The sequence below is a fragment of the Chrysemys picta genome, chromosome 22 (genome assembly GCF_011386835.1).
Source record: "Chrysemys picta bellii isolate R12L10 chromosome 22, ASM1138683v2, whole genome shotgun sequence".
Taxonomy (NCBI): Eukaryota; Metazoa; Chordata; order Testudines; family Emydidae; genus Chrysemys; species Chrysemys picta.
The window spans coordinates 3,983,746-4,010,952 of NC_088812.1; the positions used below are offsets into that span (position 1 = coordinate 3,983,746).

The following is a 27,207-nucleotide window of genomic DNA, read 5'->3' on the forward strand; positions in this document are numbered from 1 at the left end:
CTGTGGGACGGCTGATTGAATAGCAACCCGCTGGTGGTTCCACCATAAGCATTTATTCAGAGCCCCCCCCCCCGCGCGGGCTTTGTGGAGCAGGCCGGAGCCAGGCCAGCGTCTCCCCATTGTCCTGAGCCGAGCGGGGCAGTGCAGCTTTTGGGCGTCCTGGTGCAGTTCTGCCTGGGGGGCCCCTGGTCCAGCAATGTCAGTAGCTCAGCATGGGCCCCCGGGTGCAGCTCTCCACGCCGCCAGCCTTCTAGGACTCAAACCTCTTCTTCAGCTCCGATACCTTGGGCAGGGCCGGGGGCTGGGAGGCTTGGTCCAGCTCCGGCCAGGATGAGCTGGGCAGGGTGGCCCCTGCCCCCAGCGGGGGGACCCCGCCCCTGATGTCAGTTTGCCTACAGGCCTTGGCCTGGAACAGAGCCACAGCTGACTGGACCCTAGGGGAGGAGGGGCTATCCAGTGGGAGGTGGGGCTCTGCCCCAGGGGCGTGGCTATCCTGTTGGGGGTGGGGCTCTACCTCAGGGGCGGGGCTATCCTGTTTGGGGAGGGGCTCTGCCTCAGGGGTGGGGCTATCCTGTTTGGGGTGGGGCTCTACCTCAGGGGCGGGGCTATCCTGTTTGGGGAGGGGCTCTGCCTCAGGGGCGGGGCTATCCTGTTTCGGGAGGGGCTCTGCTCTGCACACCCCCTGCCCAGACTCTGGCCCTGTAGTGGCTGCTTCAGGGTGGCCTCCTGTCCCCACTTCTTCAGGGGGCCCCAGAGAGCCAGTGGTTGGTGTCAGCTCTGCCCCAGCCCCTCCGCCCCCCAGCTCCTTCTCCCCGAGCTGGAAGGGCTTGTGCCAGGGCACCCTGAGCGTTGCTACCCTCTCAGCTGGCTGGGGAGGGCCCTCCTCATCCTCATTGATCCCACGGTCCCACATCCCGCTGGCCGGGCGCGTGGCCTTGGCGGGCAGCAGCAAAGCATGCTGGGAGTCCCCAGCCTCCTCCTCGGCCAGGGAGGCCTCCTCCGAAGAGGGGGGGGCGAACTCCAGGGACGAGTCGTCCTCCTCGGCCAGCAGCCAGCACTCGTGGTCCCGGGCCTGGCGCCCGCTCAGGTTCTCCTCACTGGGGTTCGTGTGCCTCAGCTGGAAGGGACAAGGAGCCAGGGTTGGTGCAGCAAGGGGCAGGGAGAGAGACCGAGGCTGGAGAGGGAGGGGCTAGAGAAGAGGGGCGGAGTTAGGGGAGGGGCTAGGAGAGGAAAAGTTGGGGAGGCGGTGGACTCAAGCGGCAGGGTCAGAGAGGGATGGGGCAGAATCAGGAGGGAGGGGGGGCCAAGAGAAAGACTTGGGTGGAGAGAGGTGGGGTGGCATGCAGGTGCACAGGGACGTGTCCATGGGGGAGGGGCAGCCCAGGGAGATGCCTGGGGGGGAGGGGCAGCACAGGGCGGCGCCCGGGGCGACACAGGGAGGTGCACAGGGGAGGGGCAGCGCGCGGGGCGACACAGGGAGGTGCACGGGGGGGCGGGGAGCTCACCCTGGTGTAGCAGCTGCCCTCCTCCAGGTTGCAGAAGTCCAGGCTGCGGGTCCCGTAGAGCAGCCCCCGTCCACTGGGCGCCACCAGGCTCAGCGTCTCGAAGATCTCGCCCAGCAGGTCGATCTCGCCCGTCTCCAGGAAGCTCTTGTCCATCTCCCCCCCATCAGGGATGGCATCGGGGTCTGGGGGAGCCTTGTGGCCTTCTGCCGGGGCAGCCCTGAGAGACATGGGGGAAGGGGGGGGCTGGGCATTCATGTTACAGCCAGGTGTGGAAACTGACATACAGAAAACATGGCAACAAGCTCGTGCACGAACGTGACCTCACATGTGGCAACACGCATGTCAACCACCATGGGAACACAGCGTCACGTCACACTCTCAGCCTGTGCCAGTGCACATGCAAACGAATACGTGGAATAGGCATGTCAGCCGTCATGCGTGGCCCACGTGCCAACACCCAGGCCCACCCACACACGCGACACACATGCTCAGGTATTAAAGCTGGCCACCCACGCGGCTGTCTGCGTCAAAAGCCCCACGGAAAGTGGCAGGCGTGACGCTGACCGCACGTGCCAGCACGCGTGTAAACACGCATGCCCTGCAGCCCACACCCCAGGCCATCTCTCCAATCCCCCCAATATCTGCACTCCTCCCCAGCCAGAGCCCGCCCCGCCCCCCCGTTACCTCTGGGCCTCCAGCTCCATCCCGCTGCAGCGTTTATTGGGTCGCAGGGGTCGGGACTGCAAGGAAACACGGGTCAAAGATCCCCCTGCTCACCCCTGGGCAGTGTGACACCAAGCCCCTCCAGCATGAGGGTGTCGCTGGGGCCAGGACCTCCCTGCCCCCCAGGCCTTTCCCTGCCCACCGCTCCCTGATCTGTGCCAGCCTCCCCCCACGCTGGGCTAGGGTCGTTATCCAGGGCCACGGGTGAAGGAGGTGGGGTGGAAAGGGGAGGAAAGGCCCACAGCTAGGCAGAGCTCACCTTGCGCCTTCCCCCAGATGCTACTCAGATGAGTAAGGGGTATCTGGGTGGGGCGGGGGGAGCGATTCACTTCCCAAACTACCTGCTACGGGTTCCAGATGTTTCACATCTGCATGAGGATTACCCGCATGCTGCCGTTATTCCCACCAGATGTTCCACATCTGGGGAGCTGGACTATTTGTGCATGTTACCCATGCCGGAGGTTCCACATCCAGGTGAGGATTATCTGCATACCCCCATTCTTCCCTCCAGATGTGTCACATCTGCATTAACTGCATACCCTCTTTATTCCCTTCCAGATGTTCCACATCTGCATTAATTGCATACTCCCATTATTCCCTCCAGATGTACCACATCTGCATTAACTGCGTACCCTGTTTATTCCCTTCCAGATGCTTCACACTTGCATGAGGATTACCCGCATGCTGTGATTCCCACCAGAAGTTGCACATCTGCACCGGGATCCAGACCCCACCGTTATTTCCTTCCCGATGTTCCACATCTGTGGGAGGACCATCTGTGCGTCCCCACCCCCGTCCAGATGCCCCCCCCGGCCCCACCCCCTACAGAGGTTTCGCAGTCTCTGACCTTCCCGAAGTGCTGGGTGATGGGCAGCCGGCTTTGCAGGCACTCGGACTGGGTGCTCCGGGGCAGGATGGGGCCTGAGAGCTGGTCGCACTTCAGGGAGCCGCCTCGCTGCAGGGCTGAAGCCTGGCCCAAGTCCTGGAGGGGGGAAGGAGGGCCGGGCAGGAGGACGGTGAGCAGACTCCCATGCAAGGCTCATAGACTTATAGACTTTAAGGTCAGAAGGGACCATTATGATCTTCTAGGCTGACCTCCTGCACAACGCAGGCCACAGAATCTCACCCACCCACCCCTGTAACAAATCCCTGAGCTATTGAAGTCCTCAACTTGTGATTTAAAGACTTCAAGGTGCAGAGAATCCTCCAGCAAGTGATCAGTGCCCCACGCTGCAGAGGAAGGTGAAAACCCCCCAGGGCCGCTGCCAATCTGCCCTGGAAGAAAATTCCTTCCCGACCCCAAATATGGCCATCAGCTAAACCCTGAGCATGTGGGCAAGACTTACCAAGCCAGACACCCAGGAAAGAATTCTCTGTAGTAACTCAGATCCCCCCCCATCTAACATCCCATCACAGGCCATTGGACATATTTACCTGCTAATAATCAAAGATCAATTAATTGCCAAAATGAGGCTATCCCATCATCCCATCCCCTCCATAAACTTATCAAGCTTAGTCTTGAAGCCAGATATGTCTTTTGCCCCCACTGCTCCCCTTGGGAGGCTGTTCCAGAACTTCACTCCTCTGATGGTTAGAAACCTTCGTCTAATTTCAAGACTAAACTTCCTGATGGCCAGTTTATATCCACTTGTTCTTGTGTCCACATTGGTACTGAGCTTAAATAATTCCTCTCCCTCCCTGGTATTTATCCCTCTGATGTATTTATAGAGAGCAATCATATCTCCCCTCAGCCTTCTTTTGGTTACGCTAAACAAGCCGAACTCTTTGAGTCTCCTTTCATAAGACAGGTTTTCCATTCCTCGGATCATCCTAGTAGCTCTTCTCTGTACCTGTTTGAATCCAGTTTGAATTCATCCTTCTTAAACATGGCAGACCAGAACTGCACACAGTATTCCAGATGAGGTCTCACCAGTGCCTGGTATAATGGTACTAACACCTCCTTATCTTTACTGGAAAGACCTCGCCTGATGCATCCCAAGACCGCATTAGCTTTTTTCACAGCCGAAGAGTGACGGAGAAGAGCCAGGGCCCGCTTCCTCCATCTGATCTAGAGAGCGCCGCCCTAGAGGAGCTCGGTCTCAGTGGCCAACAAGGGGGGGCTGGTCTGGGGGTGACATGGAGGCCCAGCCCACTGGCAACTGGGTGGCAGTAAATGCCCCCACATGGCGAGGTGCTCTTGGCCACGGCTGACATGGGAGATGGGGCGGGATTCGAACCTGTGGCTTTGGAGCTCCAAACCCCAGTGCTATTAATAGGGGCTTCATGACATTTAAATCGGCCAGCTAGCCCGGCAGGTGAGGGCAAAGGTCACTGGGGTGGGGGCACATCTGGAGCTCAATGCATCTCGGGGGGGGGGCATCACCCTATCCCTGTGGGACGAGGGCAGGAAGTAGACGGGCTACGCAAGGCCCCCATCCCAGCACCTCCCCGATCATCTCCGGAGCCTCAGCCCAAGGGAGTCCCGCTGCCAGGAGTTGCTGGCTCTAACCCCCTTGGACCAAGAGGTCTTCTTCTGCAGATCCTCAAGGGGGATCTCCAAGCAGAGCGTCATGGAGACTCCAGGTAGAATCTGCCCTGGCAGAAGACTAGAAAGTTTCTTTGGCCAGCTTAGGATCTCTTATTACTGCTGATCCGAACCCTTAGCCCCCCTGTTGTCTCCTAACCCTTTCTCATCTACTACCTCAGACCTGAACCCCATTCACAATCTACTACCCTTAACCCTCCTTATGACTGCCACTCCTAGCTCCTGCCCCATCCAATCCCCCAGGAAGCAGCTGATCAGAGTGGAGCTAGGGGGAGGGGGAATTTCCTCAGCAAGGGGGAATCCCTGGCTCCGAGTTGGGGGTTGGGGGTGGGGAGGCTGGGCAGGATCCCCCAGCCCAAAGAGGATTGTTGCAGTAGGAATCTTACCCTGTACCTCAAGCGACTTCGCATCTCCTTCAGCCTGTCTCGGGCATGGCTCTTGGCCTAGAGGAGAGAAGAAAGAGGGGTGACCAGGCAGGAGGCCATTCCTGGCTCTTTATGGTGTTATACAACTGTCCACTCAGAGATCCTGGCACAGACACACGACTGCGTCCCCCTGGGAACTCCCCGCACAGACACACGACTGCATCCCCCTGCGATACACCAGCCCCGGGAATCCCCCGCACCGAGCCACGACTGCATCCCCCTGCGATACCTCTGCCCCCGGGAACTCCCCCCCACACGGATAAGATCCCCCTGCTATCAGAGCCCAGTGAACGGGGAAGACTGTGTAGCCAGTTGGTGACCTTACGTATTTGTACATGTTCTTGACGGCTGGGTTTGTCTTGCTCTTCACAGTGTGGATCAGGGCTCCTCCGCCTTTCTGGCAAGACAAAGCACAGAGACATTGCTTTGGAGCGACCTCTGTAGGCCCCTGGTGCCTCCTGCAGTCCTTAGCTTTGTCTTTCCCCCTGACACAAGTAACCTGACCTTCCTGCCACTAGAGGGAGCCTGTGGGTGACTACAGTTGCGGCAGGAGTCACCAGGTGGCGCTGTCGCACACAATCTTTCTCTTAGCCGCGTTCAAGACACGCCACCTTGTTGCTAGTTTTGCAATGGTGTTTTCTCCGGTGGGAGCTGTTGCAAGCAGTGGGGGGTTGCTCTCTTCCATGGTCCTGCTAACTAGAATCAGCTGGAGGCCGGTGCTGTGACATGTGGTCTCAGCAGGCGAGCGAACGGTCCGTCATGGGAAGACCCACACTGCACATGGCAGTTAATTTGGGGGTCGTGCTAAGGCCCGGGGAGCAGGAGCTGGGACAGCAGCTGGACAGTTTGCTCCATCTTGATCTCTGACTGGCATCGATTCTTGAGGCAGTGTTGCACCCCGGGCAGGGAGTTTTGCAAGGGGCTGGGATTCCTGATTGAGGGGATCGGCCTGCGTGCAGCTGGTGACACCTCTGTTCCAAGACTGGTGGTATAGAGTGTAAATAAACTAGTTGCAAATATGCCCAGATGCCATATCACTGATTTCTCCTCCAATTGGAAGCTGGCATGTCAGGTGTTCGGCATCTGCTACCTCTCAAGAGAGAGGCAACCGTAGAACATAATATTGTCAGTGCATCTAAGCCACTGATGGCCCCTAAGGAGAAAGGAAGAACTTAGGGCTTGACCTTCTGTCACGGAGTTGGGGGAGACACCCCCGGCTTCCTGGATTCACAGCCAGGCAGTAAAACAGAAGGTTTATTAGATGACAGGAACACAGTCCAAGACAGGTCTTGCAGGTACAGACAACAGGAGCCCCTCAGTCAGGTCCATCTTGGGGGGCCAGGGGAGGCCAGGAGGTCTGTCTGGCCTCCCCTCCATTTTCCCAGCCAAACTGAAACTCTCCAGCCCCTCCTCTCCGTTTGTCTCTTTCCCAGGCCAGGAGGTCACCTGATCTCTTTGTTCTTCAACACCTTTAGTTGGCACCTTTGCAGGGGAGGGACCCATTAGTTGCCAGGAGACAGGGTGTCGGCCATTCTCTGTACAGACACTCTCTGGCCCCCTAGGGCTCTGCAACAATCACACACCCCTAGACACTCGAGAAATGCATAGGGGAAACTGAGGCACCCACACAGCCCTCAGGGAAAGCATTAAGAACATTCCCACTTCGTCACATCTCTATCCCACTTCGTCACAGCTTCTCAATCCACTATGGACACTCCAATGACTTCTGTGGAGCCGCTCCTGAGTTAACACGAATGGGATCAGAATCACGCTACTAACTGGGAGGTGGTGTGTCAGGAAGCACGTGTAAGTTACACGGCCCGGGGAGTTAATTTACACAGCGCGCAGTAAATTCAAGCAGGGCAGCAGCTACTCTCGTTCACCTCTTCTGTGACTTATTCACCTGCTCTTTTCCAGCCCGCAGGGTCGCGGGGGTTCGATCTTGGCCCCTCTCTTGTCAATGGGTCCGTCCTTTCACGGTGTACAATGCATCAGTTGAACCTCAAATCTAATTCCCCCTGACATCAATTGCAAAATTCCCCTTGATTTCCAGGGGGGTCTGGATTTGGGCCCAGTTTGACCCATTTACTGACAGGGAACTTAACATGTTGCCTCGGAATAATTTGGCCCTTTGCCGCTAGCCGGCGAACGAGAAGCTACAGGTAATACTTAATGCAGCTAGGTTGGCATCATCACCATTTTACAGAGGGGGTAAACTGAGGCCCAAATCCAGACCCCCCCCAGTGACTCATACCCCAGGTTATATTGCAAGTTAGTGGCAGGGCTGAATAGAACCCAGGTGTCCGGGCTCCCACTCCCCTCCCAGAGTTGGGAATGGAACTCAGGAGCACTAAATCCCAGCCCCTCTGCTCTAACCACTACACCCCACTCCCCTCCCAGAGCTGGGGCTAGAACCCAGGAGTCCTGGGTCTCAGTCCTGCACTCACACCACTTCACAAGCCTCTCCAGTGGACCCCACAAGCTGCTACCAGGCCTCGCTACCCCGTACACGGATCAAGCAGGCAGCTCCATACCTTGAGGCTCTCCACCCACAGCTGATACGACCTCAGGTTACCTGCACGGGGACACGAAAGGGACAGATGTAAATTCCCAGGGCATTAGTGACTCAGGGCCCTAGGTGGGGTCCTTACCCACCCCCACCCGGCCCCGAGCCTGACCCCCGCCCTGGTGAGGAGGTGAATATTGCCAGGCCGGCCCTACCATCACTGCCAACCCCCGGTGAATTATGGGGGAACCCTGGGTGGCATCACCGTTAAAGGGTCACATCTGTGGGTGTAACCCACACACCTCCTGGGTGTGGTGTTCTGTCCCATCTAGTGGCACCGAGACCACTTAGAGAGAGAAAATGAGTCTGCTACAGCCTTAGCTAACAGCCAGTGGGCTTTTAGCTCACGCGGTAGAGCAGGGGTTCTCAAACTGGGGGTCGGGACCCCTCAGGGGGTCATGAGTTTATTACATGGGGGGGGTTGTGAGCTGTCAACCTCCACCCCAAACCCGCTTGCCTCCAGCAGTTATAATGTGTTAAATATATTAAAAAGTGTGTAATTTATTGGGGGGGGGCCGCACTCAGAGGTTTGCTGTGTGAAATGGGTCGCCAGTAAAAAGGTTTGAGACCCCCTGAGGTAGAGGCTCATGCACGAAGCTCCAGAGATCCCTGGTTCGATCCCACCCGCTGACGGTCGCTGTATACGCACTGGGGGCACTGCACCTCTATTGCTCCCTGGGGGAGGTGCGGTCAGTGGCTGCACCCTCCTTACCCGCCGCCAACCCGCTGTTGGTGATTTCCTGCTCAAACACATCCGAAAAGCCCACGCCGGCGTTCAGCTTCTCCAGGCGCTCGTCGATGAACTGAAAAGTGGGTGGCGCGGGGGAGACGCGGGTGCCAGGGGAGTCGGGGAGAGCGCACAGAGCACATGGAGAAGGGGGAACCATTAGAGGGGAGCATGTGGGGCAGATGGAGAGGGGGGAACCATTAGAAAGGAGCAAGGGGGCCAGATGGAGGGGAGAACCATTAGAGGAGAGCACATGGCAGGGACAGTGGGGGGACCATTAGATGGGAGTACGGGGGGCAGATAGAGAAGGGGAACCATTAGAGAGAGCACACGGCAGGGGCAGATGGGGGAACCATTAGAGGGGAGTATGGGGGGGCAGATGGAGAGGTGGGAACCATTAGAGGGGAGCACGGCGGCAGATGGAGAAGGGGAACCATTAGAGGCGAGCATGGGGGGGGCAGATGGAGAGGGGGGAACCATTAGAGGGGAGCATGTGGGGCAGATGGAGAGGGGGGAACCATTAGAAAGGAGCAAGGGGGCCAGATGGAGGGGAGAACCATTAGAGGAGAGCACATGGCAGGGGCAGTGGGAGGACCATTAGATGGGAGTACGGAGGGCAGATAGAGAAGGTGGAACCATTAGAGGGGAGCACGGCGGCAGATGGAGAAGGGGAACCATTAGAGGCGAGCATGGGGGGGGCAGATGGAGAGGGGGGAACCATTAGAGGGGAGCATGGGGGGGCAGATGGAGAGGGGGGAACCATTAGAGAGGAGCATGGGGGGGCAGATGGAGAGGGGGGAACCATTAGAGAGGAGCATGAGGGGCAGATGGAGAAGGGGGAACCATTAGAAGCGAGCATGGGGGGGCAGATGGAGAAGGGGGAACCATTAGAGGGGAGCATGAGGGGCAGATGGAGAGGGGGGAACCATTAGAGGCGAGCATGGGGGGGCAGATGGAGAAGGGGGAACCATTAGAGGCGAGCATGGGGGGGCAGATGGAGAGGGGGAACCATTAGAGAGGAGCATGGGGGGGCAGATGGAGAGGTGGGAACCATTAGAGAGGAGCATGGGGGGGCAGATGGAGAGGGGGGAACCATTAGAGAGGAGCATGGGGGGGCAGATGGAGAGGGGGGACCATTAGAGGGGACATTACAGGGAGAGCACATGATACAGTGGGAGCATAAATTATTATGGGGGCCATGGGGGGAGAGAGCCGCCATTCGTTAATGGCTTTTGTGGTGATGTGACACCTTAAAGCCCTAGAAAATATGACCCGGGATGGGGTGGCCCAACCACCCCCCCATCCAGGCCCCCTCCGCCCCCCAAACTCTCCTAGATTTACCCCTCACCCCTCCAGGAGAGAGGTCACACACATGGGGAGGGGGCTGGTCACATCATTTCCACTGGACGGGGGCTGCCAATGTACCTGGGGGTCTCAGGTCCAGGCCTCAGAATTCCTGGCCCCCCACCCCCAGGCCGAGGCTCCCCCCTTTACCTGTTTGAAGAGCTGCAGGTGCACGGCGTTGTGCAGGAACTCCCGCATGGTGCTGGACTTGTGGTTGAGGAAGGACTCTTGGCAGAACGAGATGGGCTGGCCCTGGGGGAGGAGGGCACAAAGAGGGTGAATGGGAGGGGGGAGGTTGGGGCCCAGCTCAGAGACACCGGCTCTGTGCCCTGCTCGGGGTGGGGGAGGGAGGTCTGGAGTGGGGCCCCAGATCGGGAAAGCCAGGTTGCTCTAGGCACCGGGGATTGGCAGCTAGCCCAAAGCACCTAAGGGCAATGACCATGGGGTAGTTACTGGGCCAGCCGGGCGCTCCAACTGCCCTGGATGGTTCCTCAGCTTTTCTGGAGAACTCAACCCTCCCCCCACCCCCAGGGCAGCTGCTTTGCAACATAAAATCCTTGGGGGTCACTCAGGGCTAGCACCTCCCCCTGCACAGAGAAACCCACAGCGGCCACTGGATTTCCAGGGAATCCTCCCTGGGAGGGGGGCATTAGAGGGACACAGAGTGGGGAGGGTTTGGGGGTTTCCCCTACCGATCCTGGGGATCCCTGAGCAAGGAAACCCCCCAACGGGGAGAAGACAGACACTTAGAAGGATGATTGCTCTATGCTACTCTGCCGGCCTCCCCGCCCATGGCAGCACGACTGCTTACGGGGGTGCAGACACTCGCAGGGTGGGGCCTGGAAAAAAGGGGGAACGCATGGGCTGCCATACAGAGAAGGGGGAACCCTTGGAGGGGAACACATGGGGCACGGACCATCTTCTTGTTCGGTGTCTGTACAGTGCCTGGCACAATGGGGTCCTGCCCTTGGCTGGAATTTCCTGGTGCTACCGTGATACACCCAATAAATAATATACAGTAACTAGCACAACAGGGTCCTGGCCCAGGATTGGGGGTACCAGATACCAATAATAAATGTCTAGCCACAAGGGGGAGACATTGAGCCCCCGACTCTATCCTATCTTACGCTTCACGCTCTCCCGCCCTGCGAGCTACCCTCAATGGGCAGGGAGGGAAGCCAGCCTCACCGGGGTGCAAAGCAGCGCGTCGCGGTAGCCGCCGAAGAGCAGCGCCTGGGCTCGGAGGAAGGCTCGGGCCACCCCGTCGCCAGTGGTGGCCGACTGCTTCTTCAGTTGGAGCTTCAGCAGAGACACCTGGGAGAAGAGGGACCCACATGAGCGAGGTTGGGGAGGGGCAGCTGTGTGATCCAGGCCCTAGACCCCAGGGGGCTTTGGGGTACACTCAGGCCGAGATGGACCCCTGGATTAGATGGGAGAGTCCATGAGAGCGGGGAGGGAGGGAGATCCCCCAGCGTCCGGCAGATCACGCTCCTCCCATCTCCTGGGGTCCCTCTGGAAAGGGACGGAAGGATCTGTCCATGGGATCTCCAGAGATCACGTTGCCACTAGAGAAGGAAGTCGACTTCCATCTCTGGCTGGGGAACCTCCTTCCTCACGCAGCCAAAGGGCGTCGTCTGCACTGGGGCTGAGATCTCCGGGCTGCCAAGCCACGAGATGCCGGGGGGAGTGGAGAGACCCCCCCATACCCAGGGTGTTAGGAGGAGGCATAGAACAGGAGAGAAGGGGGCTCTGGGGAGATCCAGGCCACAGGGTGACAGCTTTGGATGCAGCCCAGCGTGGGGCCTGCCAAGGATCATGGAGGTTGAATGTGGGGGTTCCCTTCAGGGCGGGAGCAGGGGGAGGGTTTCACCCAGCTGTTTGTGCTGGAGACAGGGGACGGAGCAGGGGACGGGTGGGGACTGACCACGTCGCTCGGGAGATTCTCCAGGTCCTGGAAGGGTGACTCCAGCGTGTTGGTGTCGATGTTGAGGATCACCACGTCCTCCAGGGCCTTGTCCCGCACCCTCTGCCAGGAGAGGACACATCCAGAGGGGAAGGGGCTGGAGCTGGAGCCGGCCTCGGCACTCAGCACCTCCCCACCAGGCAGCCAGGCGCGCCGTCCACCGGCCACCTCAGGCCACCAGGACGGCCCTTCCCCCAGGGAAACCCGCTCCGGCAGGCAACCCACAAGGGGCACCCGGCTTCGCTCCAGCTCCGGGACCCCCAGCCGCTCCTTGCAGATGGCAGCTTTGACACGAGATCCAAATTAAACATCCAGGGGATCGGACCCACCCCCTGTGCAAAGGCTGAGTAAATCCCCCCCAGGAAGCGGTGGGACCCCTTTCTCCACACAACCCCGCCCCCCCTCCCCCAGTCCCCGATCTCCTCCTGGGAACGGATGGAGCCCCCCCCCGCATCCTGGGGGTTCGCCCGCATTCAGGCCTCCCGCAGCCCCAGCTTGCACTGGGACTCACCCCCCTTCCCAGCCTGCAGTGCAGGCTGCCCTCCCCAGGGGGCGCCGGGGCGGGGCAGGACTCACCTCCATGAGGCTGGAGTGGACACCGATGAGGTAGGGCATAGGGGCGCTGCGGGAAGGGAGGGAGGCTGATGAGGCGCAGACAAATGAAGCATAAACTGCCCAGCCCCGGTAGCACCTTTGCCTCAAAGCAGAGACTATAGGGATCAATGGACGAGATCAGCCCCCCAAAACGCGCTCCCTATAGCACAGTGCCCCCAAGCGCCACCCCGGAACACTGGGGCCGGCACAGACCATGAGGGGAGAGCGCTCCCTACAGAGCCCCCACCCCGCTCCCTGCAGCACAGCGCCCTCTAGTGCCAGTCTAGGGTACTGGAGCCAGCACTGACCGCCAGGGGAGAGCGCCCCCTACAGAGCCCCCACCCCGCTCCCTGCAGCACAGCGCCCCCTAGTGCCAGTCTGGGGTACTGGGGCCAACACTGACCATGAGGGGAGCGCGCCCCCTACAGAGTCCCCACTCTGCTCCCTGCAGCACAGCGCCCCCTAGTGCCATTCTGGGGTACTGGGGCCAACACTGACCATGAGGGGAGAGCGCCCCCTACAGAGCCCCCACTCTGCTCCCTGCAGCACAGCGCCCCATAGTGCCAGTCTGGGGTACTGGAGCCAGCACTGACCGCCAGGGGAGAGCGCCCCCTACAGAGCCCCCACCCCGCTCCCTGCAGCACAGCGCCCCCTAGTGCCAGTCTAGGGCACTAGAGCCAGCACTGACCGCCAGGGGAGAGCGCCCCCTACAGAGCCCCCACTCTGCTCCCTGCAGCACAGCGCCCCCTAGTGCCCCCTGGGGCCAGCCCTGCCTGCCAGGGGAGAGCGCCCCCTGCTGAGCCCCCACCCTGCTCCCTGCAGCACAGCGCCCCCTAGTGCCATTCTGGGGTACTGGGGCCAACACTGACCATGAGGGGAGAGCGCCCCCTACAGAGTCCCCACTCTGCTCCCTGCAGCACAGCGCCCCCTAGTGCCAGTCTGGGGTACTGGGGCCAACACTGACCACAAGGGGAGAGTGCCCCCTCCCACCTCCCTGAAGCATGCTGGTGGTCCCCCCTCCAAGAGCCGACCTGGCCCGCTCCTGCTCAGCCCACCAGAGGCTGCCCGTGCCCTTACCAGCAGTAGTCGAGCAGGTGTGGGGGCAGCGTGGGGATGTAGATGTGCTGCCAGTACATGGGGTAGAGCATGGCGGAGGAGGCCTGGACGCAGGCCGTGAGCTGGGGACAGACACAGACACAGCCTTAGACTCTGCTCCAGTGGGGGGAGAGGGGGCACCGAGCCGGGGGGGGGGAACGGAGAGATCTGGGGGAGGCAGGAGCCTGAAGAGATGCCCCGTGTTGGTGGCTGGGGCGGGGGGGTCACAAGTCCTGGCCCTGGGCCGTAGCGGGCTGTGTGCGTAGGCCAGGGCACCTCCCCCTGACCAACACCCCCAGGGCCCCTGCCAAGGCATGTCCCCGCACCCCCACTGCATGCATGTGCCAGGGCACATCCCTGCGCCCCCCCCAGTGGGCGTGTGCCCGTGCACAGCTGAGTGCCCCCCCGGTCCCCCTCACCGTGCTGAGCTTGCTGGAGGTGAGCAGGATGCGCCGCTCGTACAACATGCTCCCGTACAGCTGCAGCATGTTGGGCACATCCACGGCCACCACGAACTCCGTCAGGTTCCTCTGCGGGCGGAGGCCGGGGCAGAAGTTAGAGATGCCAGGCTCCCCGCTCTTCCCCGGCTACCCCTTCATCCCATCTCCCCCTCTCTCCTTCCCGCCACAGTGCACTCCCCCCTTCAACACAATGCGTGCCCCTCCCCCTCCTGCAGTGCCGTGTGCTCTCCCCTCCCCCACTCTGCAGTGTGCTACGCTTACCCCCCCTGCAGCGCAGTGCACTCTCCTGCTCCTGCAGTGCAGTGAGCTCTCCCCCTCCTGCAGTGCCGTGTGCTCTCCCCTCACCCACTCTGCAGTGTGCTGCGCTTTCCCATCCCCCCTCTGCAGCGCAGTGAGCACCCGCTCCCCCTCCTGCAGTGTAGTGTGCTCTGCCACTCCCCTCATTCTGCAGTGCAGTGAGCTCTCCCCCTCCTGCAGTGCTGTGTGCTCTCCCCTCCCCCACTCTGCAGTGTGCTGTGCTTTCCTCCCCCCCTGCAGCGCACTGAGCAGCCACTCCCCCTCCTGCAGCACAATGCACTCTCCCCCTCCTGCAGTGTAGTGTGCTCTGCCACTCCCCCCATTCTGCAGTGCAGTGCACTCTCCCCCTCCTGCAGCGCAGTGCGCTCTTCCACTCCCGCCATTCTGCAGTGAAGTGTGCTCTCTCCCTCCTGCAGTGCACTGCGCTTTCCCCCTCCCGTCTCTGCAGTGAAGTGAGCAGCCGCTCCCCCTCCTGCAGCGCAGTGCACTCTCCCGCTCCTGCAGTGTAGTGTGCTCTTCCACTCCCACCATTCTGCAGTGCAGTGAGCTCTCCCCCTCCTGCAGTGTAGTGTGCTCTTCCACTCCCACCATTCTGCAGTGCAGTGAGCTCTCCCCCTCCTGCAGTGTAGTGTGCTCTCCCCTCCCCCACTCTGCAGCACACTGTGCTCTCCCCCTCGGCCCCCTGCCCAGCCCACCCTGCCGCGCAGCATAGTGCACCCCCTCCTCTCCCTGCACTGCTCACATGCAGTCTCCCTGCAGTGTTCTCCCCCCAACCCCACTCAGTACCAGGGCACCTCCTCATTCCACTGCCTCTGCTCTTCGCACCCCTGAATCAGCCCCCAAACCCGCCCATCCCGGGAGGGGGCGCAGGGACTTACGCTCTCCGGGATGGTAGGCAGGCTGCCGAGGTCCGGGGCAATGAAGTAGGAGGGCTGTAATGGAGAAGGGGGGTGGCATTAGCACGGCCCCCGCCACCGGGGCGGCCGTGCTGCGGAGTTAGTGCTGTTCACCCAAGCCACACAGGGTTAATCATCGTTAAGCTCGTAATTAGTTGGCGGCTGAGTTTGCTCCCCTGGTTAGAGAGGGGAGAAGATTCGGGGGTCCTCTTCTTCCAGGTGCACAGTTTGCCCCTCCTCCCCAGGTGCCACCAGTTAGGGGTGATCATACCGCCCGGCGGGGGGGGGGGGACCATGCACTGTCAGGGATCGCTCGGTTAGTCGGCACACTCCGGCTGGTTAAAATCGGGCGGAGTTTTCCGACTCACCGACTCGGTCCCGCCCGCCGGATCCCGGCTCCGGTCTCTGTGTCGGCCATTCAGAAAGCTGCCGGTGCTTATTCTCAGTTTGTTCAACTTCTGGTCCTTGCGGGACAACGAGGGGATAAAAATATAGAGACGCGCGTGCGCATCACCAGCAGGACAGCCGTGCACCTTAGCGTGATGAGCGGGCTTGGTTGGTGGGGTCCGGAGGATTAAGAGATTTTAATGCCAAAATGCCATAAAACTTCCCCCAAATAATTCCCAGATCAGACCTTTTAGAAAAACAACCAGTAAGAACATGAGCCATGGTCCATCTAGCCCAGTATCCTGTCTCCGACAGTGGCCAGAGATTCAGGGGGGGTGTACAAAACAGGACAATTTTGGAGAAATACACCCCTGTTGTCCCCTCCTGATTTCTGGGAGTCAGAATATCAGGGTTAGAAGGGACCTCAGGAGGTCATCTAGTCTAACCCACTGCTCAAAGCAGGGCCAATCCCCAGACAGATTTTTGCCCCCAATCCCTAAGTGGCCCCCTCAAGGATTGAACTCACAACCCTGAATTTAGCAGGCCAAGGCATAAACCACTAAGCTATCCCTCCCATCCCTGACCTTGGCTAATAGTCGTTGATGGACCTATCCTCCATGAACTTCTCTAGTTCTTTTTGAAACCCAGTTATGCTTGTGGCCACCACAACATCCCAAGGCAGTGAGTTCCACTGGTTAATTGTGCGTTGCCTGGAAAAAATACTTCCTCTTGCTTGGACTAAATCTGCTGCCTGTTCATTTCATCGCGTGACCCCTGGTTTTTGTATTGTGGGAAAAGCTAAATATCAGTTCTCCATTCACTTGTTTCCACACATGTACGCCTGATTTCCAGGCTGAACCGGGCTAGCCTCAACTCACGGGCACTGGGTCTTGTTAGCCCTTTCGCCCCTAGATTGAAGAGCCATGATTTTTCAATGGAAAAGTGGGTTTTCGACTAAATGGATTCCCCGCTCCCCCCCCAGAAAGCATCTGCTTCCCCTGGAAAGTGTCGCTATCTTGTCAAAATACCCCAAACTGAAATATTTTGGTCCCAAATCAAAATATGTCAACTCAAAACGGCACCTTGGTGTCTCGTGGGAGTTGTAGTTTGGGTATCTCGTGCTACCGTTCTCCACTGTAGGAAGGACTCTATGGTTTGACTATATCTCCCAGGATGCACCACAGCCAGGGACTCCTAGGTCACACCCCTGCCCTTCACTACGAGGGGGGAAGGTGGTGCTTCCTGGGAGATGTAGTCCAACCAGGGAGCTGGCCCATAGAGAATGGGTGCATGAGGCACTTGAACTACAACTCCCACGAGGCCCCTCAGCACTAGTTTGAATTGAAATATTTTGGTTTTCGGCCAAAAAGTGGAATATTTTCGGCAGAAAACATTAGAGGAAAAGCTAAAAATTTTCGATTGGTAAAATTTTGCTAAGGGTGGGGTGGGGTGGGGTGGGGTGGGGGGAATCAGCAACTTACTTTCCAAGTAGCTGCAAGTTTTACCCTGCTCCAAAGCTTAGCCAAACAGAAGGTGGGAATCCCAGAATCTGGGTGTTCAATTCCCACCTCTCCAGAGTTTGGCATGGGCCAGATCTCATCCCCCCAGTCCATATTCTCCCCCAGGGGATCTGGTTCAAAATCACCATCCTCCCCGTAGGTGCCTCTCTCTTCACAGCTCATCTCAGCACCGCCTCAGTACCACAGACGTAGGGCCCTCCCAAATTCACAGCCGTGAAAAATGCGTCACGGACCGTGAAATCTGGTCTCCCCCAAGAAATCTGGCTATTGTAGGGGGGTCGCGGTATTGCCACCCTTGCTTCTGCGCTGCCTTCAGAGCTGGGTGCGCCCCACCATCAGCAGCACAGAATTGAGGGGGACGGGCTGGTCTACAAGTGGGTGACCATCCAGGGCATCATGATTGGGGATGGAGGGGCACTATACCCCCCCCAACACACACACAGAGCCAGTCCAAGGTCCCTTTAACCCTTGAGCATTGGCCCCGGAGCCAGGGAGGGCCAGGGTTGGGGGTACCCCAGGTGAGGGCTCCTACCGTGCACTAGTCTCCAGTTGCTAGTCCTGGCCTGGCTGGGGAAGGACCAGACTTCCTCTTCCCCTGCATGGATCACTCCCGGGGCCAGCTCAGATCCACCTATGGGATCTCCTCCCCTGCCCCTGACTGTAGGAAGCTCCGCGGCTGCCCCCAGCAGCAGCTCAGAAGTGAGGGTGGCCACCCCCTACAATAGCCTTGCGACCCCCACCCCCACCACTTCTGGGTCGGGACCCCCACGGTTTTAACACCACGAAATTTCAGATTTACATATCGGAAACCGTGACATTGACGATTTTTTTAATCCTGCGACCGTGAAATTTACCAAAATGGATCATGAATTTGGTAGCGAATTTACCAGATGGATCATGGACCGGGAGGGAAGGCAGCGCCCCTAGTGAGAGAGACAGAGCTGATACTTACAAATTCTAGGTTCACGGGGCTGTTCAGCTGGGGCACCGGGTGGCAATAGAGGGCGGAGAGGAGCTCGGTCAGTTCATTCAGCTGATGGGGAGAGAGGAAAGATGAAACGGATCTGTCCAAATGGAGCTGGGGTCGAGGGAGTGACAAGATGATCAGGACGTAGCGAGACTGGGGGGTGGAGGTAGCCACCGAAAAGGACCCACGAGTCCTAGGCTCACCTGCTGCTTGGCTAAATGGTCGGCAATGTTGTTGAGGATCTTGTAGAAAACTTCAAACCACGGCAGGTAACTAAAAAAAGGAGAAGCCGGGGGGCCGTTTATTGTCTGTGTTATGGTAGCCACTAGGGGACTCATCCTGACGGGCGCTGAACAGACCCCAAGTGAGAGAGAGTCTGTGCCCCAAAGAGCTCAGGGTCTGAAGAGACAAAGGAAGGGCCGTTCCCCCTGAGGTACAGAGCGATGAAGTGACTGAGATGCAGCTGCTTCTGGGGTGGGGCGCGAGGGCTGTTTATACAGGGATCCTTTGCTCAGTACTGAGATGCGGCCGCCTCTGGGGTGGGGCACGGGGGCTGTTTATACAGGGATCCTTCGCCCGGTGCTGAGTGAAGAAGAACCCTAAATCCAGGGTTCCACTGGAATAGAAGCAATTGACGGAGCAGGAATTTGGGGGCTGATACATTGGCCGGGATCGTAGTTTTATATCTGCTCTGAAACACGCAGCCTGGCGCCCCCTAGTGCGCCTACACTAACAGGGAGGGGAGCGCGCCCCCTGGCGGAGCCCCCACCCCACGCCCAGCCACACGGCGCGGTACCTGAGGATACAGAGGCAGGTCCGGAAGCCCCCGGCCAGGCGGCAGAACCCAAAGCGCTGGTTCCCCTCCAGGTCGGTCAGGGCGAAGGTGAAGTTCTGCACCACAGAGCTCTCCTTTACCCTGTGGGGGCAGGAGGGGCACCCGGTGAGACCGACGGGAGAGGAGGAAGCTAATGGCTGACCCCAGCCCCCTGCCATCCGGCCTGGGCCGAAGCATAGAGTCATAGAGTCATAGAATATCAGGGTTGGAAGGGACCTCAGGAGATCATCTAGTCCAACCCCCTGCTCAGAGCAGGACCAGTGCATCGGGCATTGGTGACAGGAACTTTCCCAGGACAACACCCAGAGCGGTGGGGGGCTGGGAGCCAGGACTCCTGGGTTCTCTCCCCAGCTCTGGGAGGGGAGTGGGGGTCTAGTGGTTCGAATACCACTGCTGGGCCCAACCATGGTGCACTGGGCTCACTGGACCCGATCCTGCCAGGTGCTCAGCACCTTCCTCTCCCTTTCATCCTCCTCCCGAGGGGGAGAGGGGGGGAGGCTGGCCCCCAGCCCTCACTGCTTCCTGCATTAGACACGGCCCAGGGACGCCTATGACCTGACCCCTGGCTACATTCCCCCGAGAGCCATGAGCCACTGGCCACAGCCAGATTGGACAGGGGCAATTGGGCCTCGTGGGATGGCTTTCAGCTGGGACCATGCCTTATTTATTGGGTGGAGGAGACCCCAGGACAGATCTCACCCCCCGTGCACACACATACAAACCGACGTGCACCCGCGCAGCCGTGTACCTCTCTATGTCGAAGGGGAAGCAGAATTTGGGCAGCATCTGGATGGATTCCTGGAGAAGGCAAGGTGAAAATTACACATACCCCCCTGAGTGCAGAGATCACAGAGACCCAGCACACCAGGGTGGGGGTGAAGGTCAGATGGTCTTTATTTCCTGTCTGCTCTTTGCCCCCGCCTGGAGGGAAAATCCCCTAGGGCCAAAAAGCCGCATCAAACACCCCAGCCCTTGCAACAGACGAGAAGCCAGGACTGAGCTGCGAGAAATTTAAGGGGGATTCTTTTGACCCAGGCTACTGGACGCAGACAGCCCCTGCGGTTCTTGCTGGTTTAATCCGCAGACAGGCCCATGATCTGGGATGGCAGGGCTACATGGGCCCGTGGGTCTGAGCAAGGGGGCAGGGAGGGGGAGAGAGCAGGCTATGATCTCTGGGCAGGGGGGATCCTGGGTTAGATGGACATTGGGCAGATTAAGCCCAGATCCATGGCTCCGGGCCCACACACCAGCCTGACCCCAACGCACGGTGGGGGTGAGCGGCTGATGCTCAACTGGCCTCCACTGGCACAGGGGAAACATGGCGCTTGGCAGAGGGGAGCAGAAGCGAGGCACAGACCTGGTCATCGAACTCCTCCGGGAACTGCCTCAGCACCTGGGGGTCTGTGGGGAAAGCAGAGATAGAACCACAATGACACCCCTTCCCCCCAGTCCCCCAAGCCCCTGCCAACGCTCCCTGAGCCCCACAACCTCCCTCACCAGTGGGGAGTAGGGAGAGGAAGTGACTTGTCCAAAGACAGTGGCAGAGCCAGGAATAGAACCAGGGAGTCCTGGCTCCCCCACTCTAACCACTAGACCCCACTCCCCTCCCAGAGCCAGGGAGTCCTGGCTCCCCCACTCTAACCACTAGATCCCACTCCCCTCCCAGAGCCAGGAATAGAACCCAGGAGTCTTGGCTCTCAGCTCCCCCAACCCCCCAACCATTTCATAAAGGCCGCCAATCAGCACCACTGGATGGTAATGACTTTAGGATACTACTAGAGTGGCCTGGATTTGAACTTGTAACCCAGAGGGGAAATGCCCCGTCTCCCTGCCAGTCTCCCTGCCCAGGGAACAGAGCAGAGCTGGCACCCCCTAGAGGAGAGCAGCTCCACATCTCATCCCGCCCCTGCACCCAACCAGTCCCACCAGCTAAGAGCGGGGAAAGGTCCCCTATGCCATTCCCCAACCTCCTGGAGCCAACCAGGCCTCCAGAATCAGCACCCTGGAGAAGAAAGGCCCTGTATCTAGTGCAACAGGGGGGTGGGAAACCAGGCTAGATGGGCCCATGGGTCTGACTGGGGTATCAGGGGGGCAGGATACCAGGCTAGGTGGGCCCATGGGTCTGACTGGAGTAACAGGGGGGCGGGATATCAGGCTAGGTGGGTCCATGGGTCTGACTGGGGTATCAGGGGGGTGGGAAACCAGGCTGGGTGGGCCCATGGGGTAGCAGCAGGGTCGGCGCAACCCATTAGGCGACCTATGCGGCCGCCTAGGGCGCTAACATTTGGGGGGCGGCGACCGCGGCGGCCGGATCTTCGGCTGCCCCGGTTGTCATCGGTATTTCGGGGGCGGGACCTTCCACCGCCTAGGGCGGCAAAAAAGCTGGCGGCGCTCCTGGGTAGCAGGGAGGTCAGGGATACCAGGCTGGGGGGGCCCATGGGTCTGACTGGGGTAACAGGGGGCCGGATACCAGGCTGGGTGGGCCCATGGGTCTGACTGGGGTAACAGGGGGCCGGATACCAGGCTGGGTGGGCCCATGGGTCTGACTGGGGTAACAGGGGGCCAGATACCAGGCTGGGTGGGCCCATGGGTCTGACTGGGGTAACAGGGGGCCGGATACCAGGCTGGGTGGGCCCATGGGTCTGACTGGGGTAACAGGGGGCCGGATACCAGGCTGGGGGGGGCCATGGGTCTGACTGGGCTAATGGGGGGGCCGGGTACCAGGCTGGGTGGGCCCATGGGTCTGACTGGGGTAACAGGGGGGCCGGATACCAGGCTGGATGGGCCCATGGGTCTGACTGGGGTACCAGGGAGGTCAGGGATACCAGGCTGGGGGGGCCCATGGGTCTGACTGGGGTAACAGGGGGGCGGGATACCAGGCTGGGGGGGGCCCATGGGTCTGACTGGGGTACCGGGGGGCCGGATACCAGGCTGGATGGGCCCATGGGTCTGACTGGGGTACCAGGGAGGTCAGGGATACCAGGCTGGGGGGGGCCATGGGTCTGACTGGGCTAACGGGGGGCGGGATACCAGGCTGGGGGGGCCCATGGGTCTGACTGGGCTAACGGGGGGCCGGGTACCAGGCTGGGTGGGCCCATGGGTCTGACTGGGCTAACGGGGGGCCGGATACCAGGCTGGGGGGGCCCATGGGTCTGACTGGGCTAACGGGGGGCCGGATACCAGGCTGGGTGGGCCCATGGGTCTGACTGGGCTAACGGGGGGCCGGATACCAGGCTGGGGGGGCCCATGGGTCTGACTGGGCTAACGGGGGGCCGGATACCAGGCTGGGGGGGCCCACTGCTCGGAGCTGCTTGGGCCATGGGGGTAGGACACTGGAGGGGACTCAGGCTGGGAGCGGCCGCCCCAGCAGCTGGGGGTCTGTTTGGTTGTGAAGATCCAAGGAGGCGCACGATGCACACAGGTCCCTGGGGGAGCCGTGGGCTCGGGGGACTCGGGGGACGTCGGTCTCTACACCTGGATTCTTTAGTGGACCATCATCCCCCACCCCCAGGGCAGCCTCCCACTGGTACACCTCCGCCCCCCCCGCCCCCGCCCCCGCAGCTAGCGCTCGGGACCGTGGGTTCCCACTACCCCCATGCAGGGCAGGATGCCCCCCCACCCCTCAGCTGCTCCGCACCAGACACGCTAGCTGCCTCCACCTCCCGCCTCGCCACTTCCTGCGGCTGCTGAGAGCGGCCCAGACAGAAGGGCCCTTCGGCTCTGCGTGGGGGTGGGGGGCGCACCTCTGAACCCCGGCCTTGCCCTGGCCATGAAGCCGGCTCCCTCCCCCCGCAGGAGGATGGGGAAGGGGTTTCTGATTTCCCAGGACCTCACAGGAACCCCCACTGTGAGCCGGGCTGTAATGCCTGACAGGCGGTTTATACAGCAATTCTTCACCCAGTGCCAAGATGCAACCACCTCTGGGGTACCGTGTGGCAGCTGTTTACCTAGGGAACCCTTGCCTGGTGCTGAGATGCAGTCACCTCTGGGGGGGAGGGTGCGGGGGCTTTTTATACAGGGATCCCTGCCCGGTGCTGAGATACAGCCACTTTGGGGGTGGGACGCAGGGGGCTGTTTATACAAGGATCTCTCACCCGGCGCTGAGATGCAGCTGCCGCTGGGGTGGGACGCAGGGGGCTGTTTACACAGGGATCCTTCGCCCGGCTGAGGGGCAGCCATTTCTGGGGTAGGATGCAAGGGCTGTTGAACAGCCAGCGATAGCAGTTTAGGACAGGAAGTGAATAGCAGTTTCCAGGGCAAGAAAACTGCAGGAGTATTTAGGGAGGCAGAACAGAATAATCTACAGACAGGATGTGGGATACACACCTCAGCTCTTGCACCCACAACACACACACACACACACAGTGCTAGGGAAACTATCAACTCTATCACCACGCTGGGGCAGCGGGGCCCACAGGGACTGCAAGGGGAGGGTGCCCCCTACTGAGCCCCCCACCCAATTCCTGCAGCATCCTGCCCCCAAGCACCATGCTGGGGTATTGGGGTCATAGTGACTCCAAGGGACGTACGCCCCCCCCCACTGTTCCCCTGCCACCAGGCAGCACCCACCGGACTCTCATCCTACCATGGGCTTTGCTGGACTCTGCTTGGCTCGGAGGAAATCCCAACCCGAGGTCAGACATCTGGAGGCTCTTTGTGTCTCCCCTGAACTGCAGATGCCAAGCCCATCCCAAATGCTGTCCTTCGTGAAGACAACCCACCATAAACACCATGGGACGGCCCTTATTTCCAGGGGTCTTTAGGCTCACAGAGCAATGGAAGAGACACACAGCCACAACTGCTCTAACCACTAGACCCCACTCCTAGGAAAGAACCCAGGAGTCCTGACTCTCAGTCCCCTCCCCTGCTCCCACTTAGACAGCTACACTCCAGAACCCTCCCAGAGCTAGAAATCCCCTGGCGTCCTGACTCCCACAGCCACCCTCTGCTCTAACCATTAGACATCACGCCCCTCCTGGAGTTGGAAATAGAACCCAGGAGTCCTGGCTCTGAGCACCACCCCGTTCAATTCCCCTCCCAGAGCTGGGGATAGAGCCCAGGAATTTTGACTCCCAGCCCCCCTGCTCTAACCATGAGCCCCTGGGGATAGAACCCAGGAGTCCTGACTGCCAGACCAGAGATCCACTTTTAGCCCCAGGGAAGGTAGGCTGGATTTGAACCAACAACCTGAAGTTAAGACTCCGGTGTCCATTTGCCTCAGCCCTTCCCTTTGCATCCCCACCCCCATGAACACAGATAAACCGCACACAACCCGCCCGCCCCGGCGCTGGCCTCTGGGCTCAGGGACTTACCGTCATCTGCAGATGTGGGGCAGGCTGCCTCGAAGAACAAATCAAATGTCTTCTGGGGATTTTCCCTGGTGGGGGGAGAAGAAAGGAACCTATAGCCACTGGCCAGGCTAATGACTGAGAACGGACACAGCTCAGTGCACAGGTGGCTGTCACAGGACTGTGCCCATTTGCTCAGCAAGTTTAGGCCTGTATGCCCTGAGGCGCTGGGGGGAAAACCCTTTCAGGAAGGGCCCAATTTAGGCTGCTCAGACTTCTTGTCTCCTGGGGGGGGACACACACGACTTTTAATGCACAGGCCAGGCACAGCTGGGGGTTGGGCACCTCTTAGGAGGACCTGGCTAAGGACCCCGGCGACGGATCCAGACTCCACATGGAATGGGAACCCCTCATATGGAGATAAGGCACATTACTGAGAGCTGGGACCGCTGGCTTCTAGGCCCAGCTCTGGGAGGGGAGTTGGGTGTAGTGGTGGGGGTGAGGGTGGGAGGGGTTGGGATTCTGGACTCTTGTGTTCTAATTCACTCCTGCTCTGCCCCGACTGTCCCTTTCTCTGTGCCTCAGTTTCCCCCCCCCCCCCGTAAGAGGGGGCCGTTAACGCTGACCCGCCTCTCTGAGGTTAGGCTGAATTCATCCGTAAGCCAGGATGAATCTTTGGCTAGAAGATGCCAAAGGACAGCAACAGGATTAGCCGACACAGCTCCACCAGTGGGCTAAAAAACCACCCCTGAGGCGCCCCATAATCCTGCCTAGAGGATGGAGGAGAACTCCCCTCCCAACTGCGGACGCCCCCCACCCCTGGCTCCCGCAGTCCTGCCCAGGAGAACCCTGGGCTGCTCACCTGCCTGGCTAGCTCAAACCTGGGCACGGTTGCCCAGCTGCTGAACAGCGCTGGAAAGAGATGGACCCCAAAGCTGGCACAGCCCAGCCTACAGCGGGGCCAGCACCCTGCCAGCCTAGGGATCCCTGACCCTGCCACCCCTTTGCAGCGGCCAGTTCTCCATGGCGTCCACCCGCCCGACCGAAGGGAGAAATCTTCCATCCCCTCAGTCTCACTCCCTTCGTGGGGGCCTGAGGCATTGAACCCAGCGAAGACGGGGTGTCTTAAAGGGTCCCGTCTGCCCCCCTCGGTGTCCGCTCAGGATCAAAGGTCAATTTCACTTTCTCCACTGATCAGGTAACAATCCAGCAGGTGAGAGGCTGTGGGGGGGGCTCCTCTGAGGGGCTGAAAATCCCTTCCGCTAAAGCCCAGGCCCCGCGTGAGGTCAGCGCCCAGAGAAAATCAAAGGGGTCTTACTTTATCCGCGAGCCCATGATTGTCACTGCTCATTCCCCGTCACGGTCTCATCCCAGGCGGGCTGCCTCCCACGGGGGTGGTGCCCGCGGCACCTCTGGAGGGTAGATTTCAAGGCCGGGTTGGGTATTAAAAAAAAAAACAAGAAAAAACCTCTCTCTCCTTTTTTTTTTTTTACGGTGCATCTACAAAAATATGAAAAAATCGCTCTCCTGTTGCTTCAGAGTTTCCTGTGTGGCTTTTCATTAGAGGAAGTCTAAGCGCCGTGACACCCAATGGGGGCCCGGCAGGCTGGGGCGGCTGGGGGGAGGGTGCATTGTGTCGCCTGATGGGGAGGCAGGGAGGTCCGGGTTTGCCCTCGTTGTAGGAGGGGTCTCTGATACGTCGCCCTGCTCTCCGAAGGCCCGGCCGCAGATCGCAGCAGATCCCACGTGCTGAGCAGGCCGGGGCATTGCAGGGGGCACTCGCCACCGCTCTAGTCAATGCTGGCACTAGGGGGCGCTGTGCTCCTGGGAGTGTGGTGGGGAACTCAGTGGAGGGCTGTCTCCTCTGGCAGTCAGCGCAGACCCCAATGCCCCAGTGTGGCACTAGGGGGCGCTGTGCTGCAGGGTGGGGGTGGGTCAGTAGGGGGTTCTTTCCCCCTTAGTGCCGACTCCGGTTCCCAGCACTAGGGGGCGCTGTGCTGCAGGGTGTGGGGGGTCTGTAGGGGGTTCTTTCCCCCTTAGTGCCGACTCCGGTGTCCCAGCACTAGGGGGCGCTGTGCTGCAGGGTGGTGGGGTTCAGTAGGGGGTTCTTTCCCCCTTAGTGCCGACTCCGGTTCCCAGCACTAGGGGGCGCTGTGCTGCAGGGTGGTGGGGTTCAGTAGGGGGTTCTTTCCCCCTTAGTGCCGACTCCGGTTCCCAGCACTAGGGGGCGCTGTGCTGCAGGGTGGTGGGGTTCAGTAGGGGGTTCTTTCCCCCTTAGTGCCAACTCCGGTTCCCAGCACTAGGGGGCGCTGTGCTGCAGGAAACAGTGTGTGGGGCTCCATAGGAGGCGATCTCCCCTCTCAATCAGTGCTGACGGCAATGCCAGGGGGGCACTAGGGGGCGCTGTGCTGCAGGGAATGGAGTGGGGGGCTCTGCAGGGGGCGCTCTCCCCTCCGAGCAATGATGACCCCAATGACCCCTCGCTCACTGTCAAATCCTCATGGAGAGAAGGGAGCAGGTAATTTTTACCTCCATGTAGCGAGGCAGGGTCAGCCCTACACTCCACCCTCCTCCGAGGCTGACTGCGCCCCGCTACATCCAGGTGAAAACGAGTGGGTCTCCACTGGGATCAGCCCCCAGGTGGGGTGGGAAGGGGCGCAGGGGGTCCTGTCGCTCGTCGTGCCGGTGAATAACACCACCTAGCTCTTTCCCTCCGTAGCTCTCAAAGGACGTCAGGTCAGTATCATCACACCTGTCTGACAGGTGGGGAAACTGAGGCACAAAGTGGTGGATGCCCAAGGTCGTCCAGCGGGCCAGGGGCAGAGACAGGAATCCAACCCAGGCCTCCTGAGTCCCCGTCGGATGCTCTAGCCACTAGGCCGTATGGCCTCGAAACACATTGAAAGCGGCACTGACTCCAGGATGGAACTGTGCCAGTCTCTCCGCCCAGAGGCGGGCGTACAGCCGGAGGAACCCCTCCCTTCCCCGTCTGCAGGTCAGCAGGCGGCTGGTATGACATGCAGGTCTGGACGGACATCTGGGGCGAGCTGACCATACAGTGTATGGGAG

General features: G+C 60.1%; 1 protein-coding gene across 8 annotated transcripts; it reads right to left on the minus strand.

The window, feature by feature from the left end:
- Window positions 1-31: 31 nt before the first annotated feature.
- Window positions 32-25,952, minus strand: DENND1C (DENN domain containing 1C). Of its 8 annotated transcripts, XM_065575783.1 has the most exons (23): window positions 25,457-25,952; window positions 24,163-24,227; window positions 20,208-20,251; window positions 19,599-19,648; window positions 18,812-18,931; window positions 18,219-18,288; window positions 18,001-18,081; window positions 15,510-15,605; window positions 15,124-15,177; window positions 13,907-14,017; window positions 13,470-13,570; window positions 12,375-12,420; window positions 11,760-11,861; window positions 11,024-11,149; window positions 9,986-10,087; window positions 8,477-8,567; window positions 7,733-7,773; window positions 5,524-5,595; window positions 5,160-5,216; window positions 3,076-3,210; window positions 2,190-2,245; window positions 1,506-1,722; window positions 32-1,117 (listed from the first exon to the last, which is right to left on the minus strand). In XM_065575783.1, the coding sequence occupies exons 1-23, from the start codon at window positions 25,471-25,473 to the stop codon at window positions 251-253; spliced, it is 2,721 nt and encodes a 906-aa protein (XP_065431855.1). In that variant the 5' UTR covers window positions 25,474-25,952; the 3' UTR covers window positions 32-250. The 8 variants fall into 8 exon arrangements, 6 of the variants coding, with proteins under 6 accessions (XP_065431855.1, XP_065431857.1, XP_065431859.1 ...); XM_065575785.1 differs by lacking the exon at window positions 15,510-15,605 and having other exon boundaries at window positions 25,457-25,951; XM_065575787.1 differs by lacking the exon at window positions 15,510-15,605 and having other exon boundaries at window positions 12,375-12,508; window positions 25,457-25,949.
- Window positions 25,953-27,207: the final 1,255 nt, after the last annotated feature.

Excerpts from the sequence above, each read along its gene's own strand:
- DENND1C (XM_065575786.1), bottom strand. The coding sequence starts at position 23,029 with ATGGCTGCCCCTCAGCCGGGCGAAGGATCCCTGTGTAAACAGCCCCCT. Across the intron at positions 19,649-20,207 it reads CGGAGGAGTTCGATGACCAG|GAATCCATCCAGATGCTGCC; the intron begins GTCTGTGCCTCG and ends TGCCTTCTCCAG. Across the intron at positions 11,150-11,759 it reads AGAATCTCCCGAGCGACGTG|GTGTCTCTGCTGAAGCTCCA; the intron begins GTCAGTCCCCAC and ends CTCTTCTCCCAG.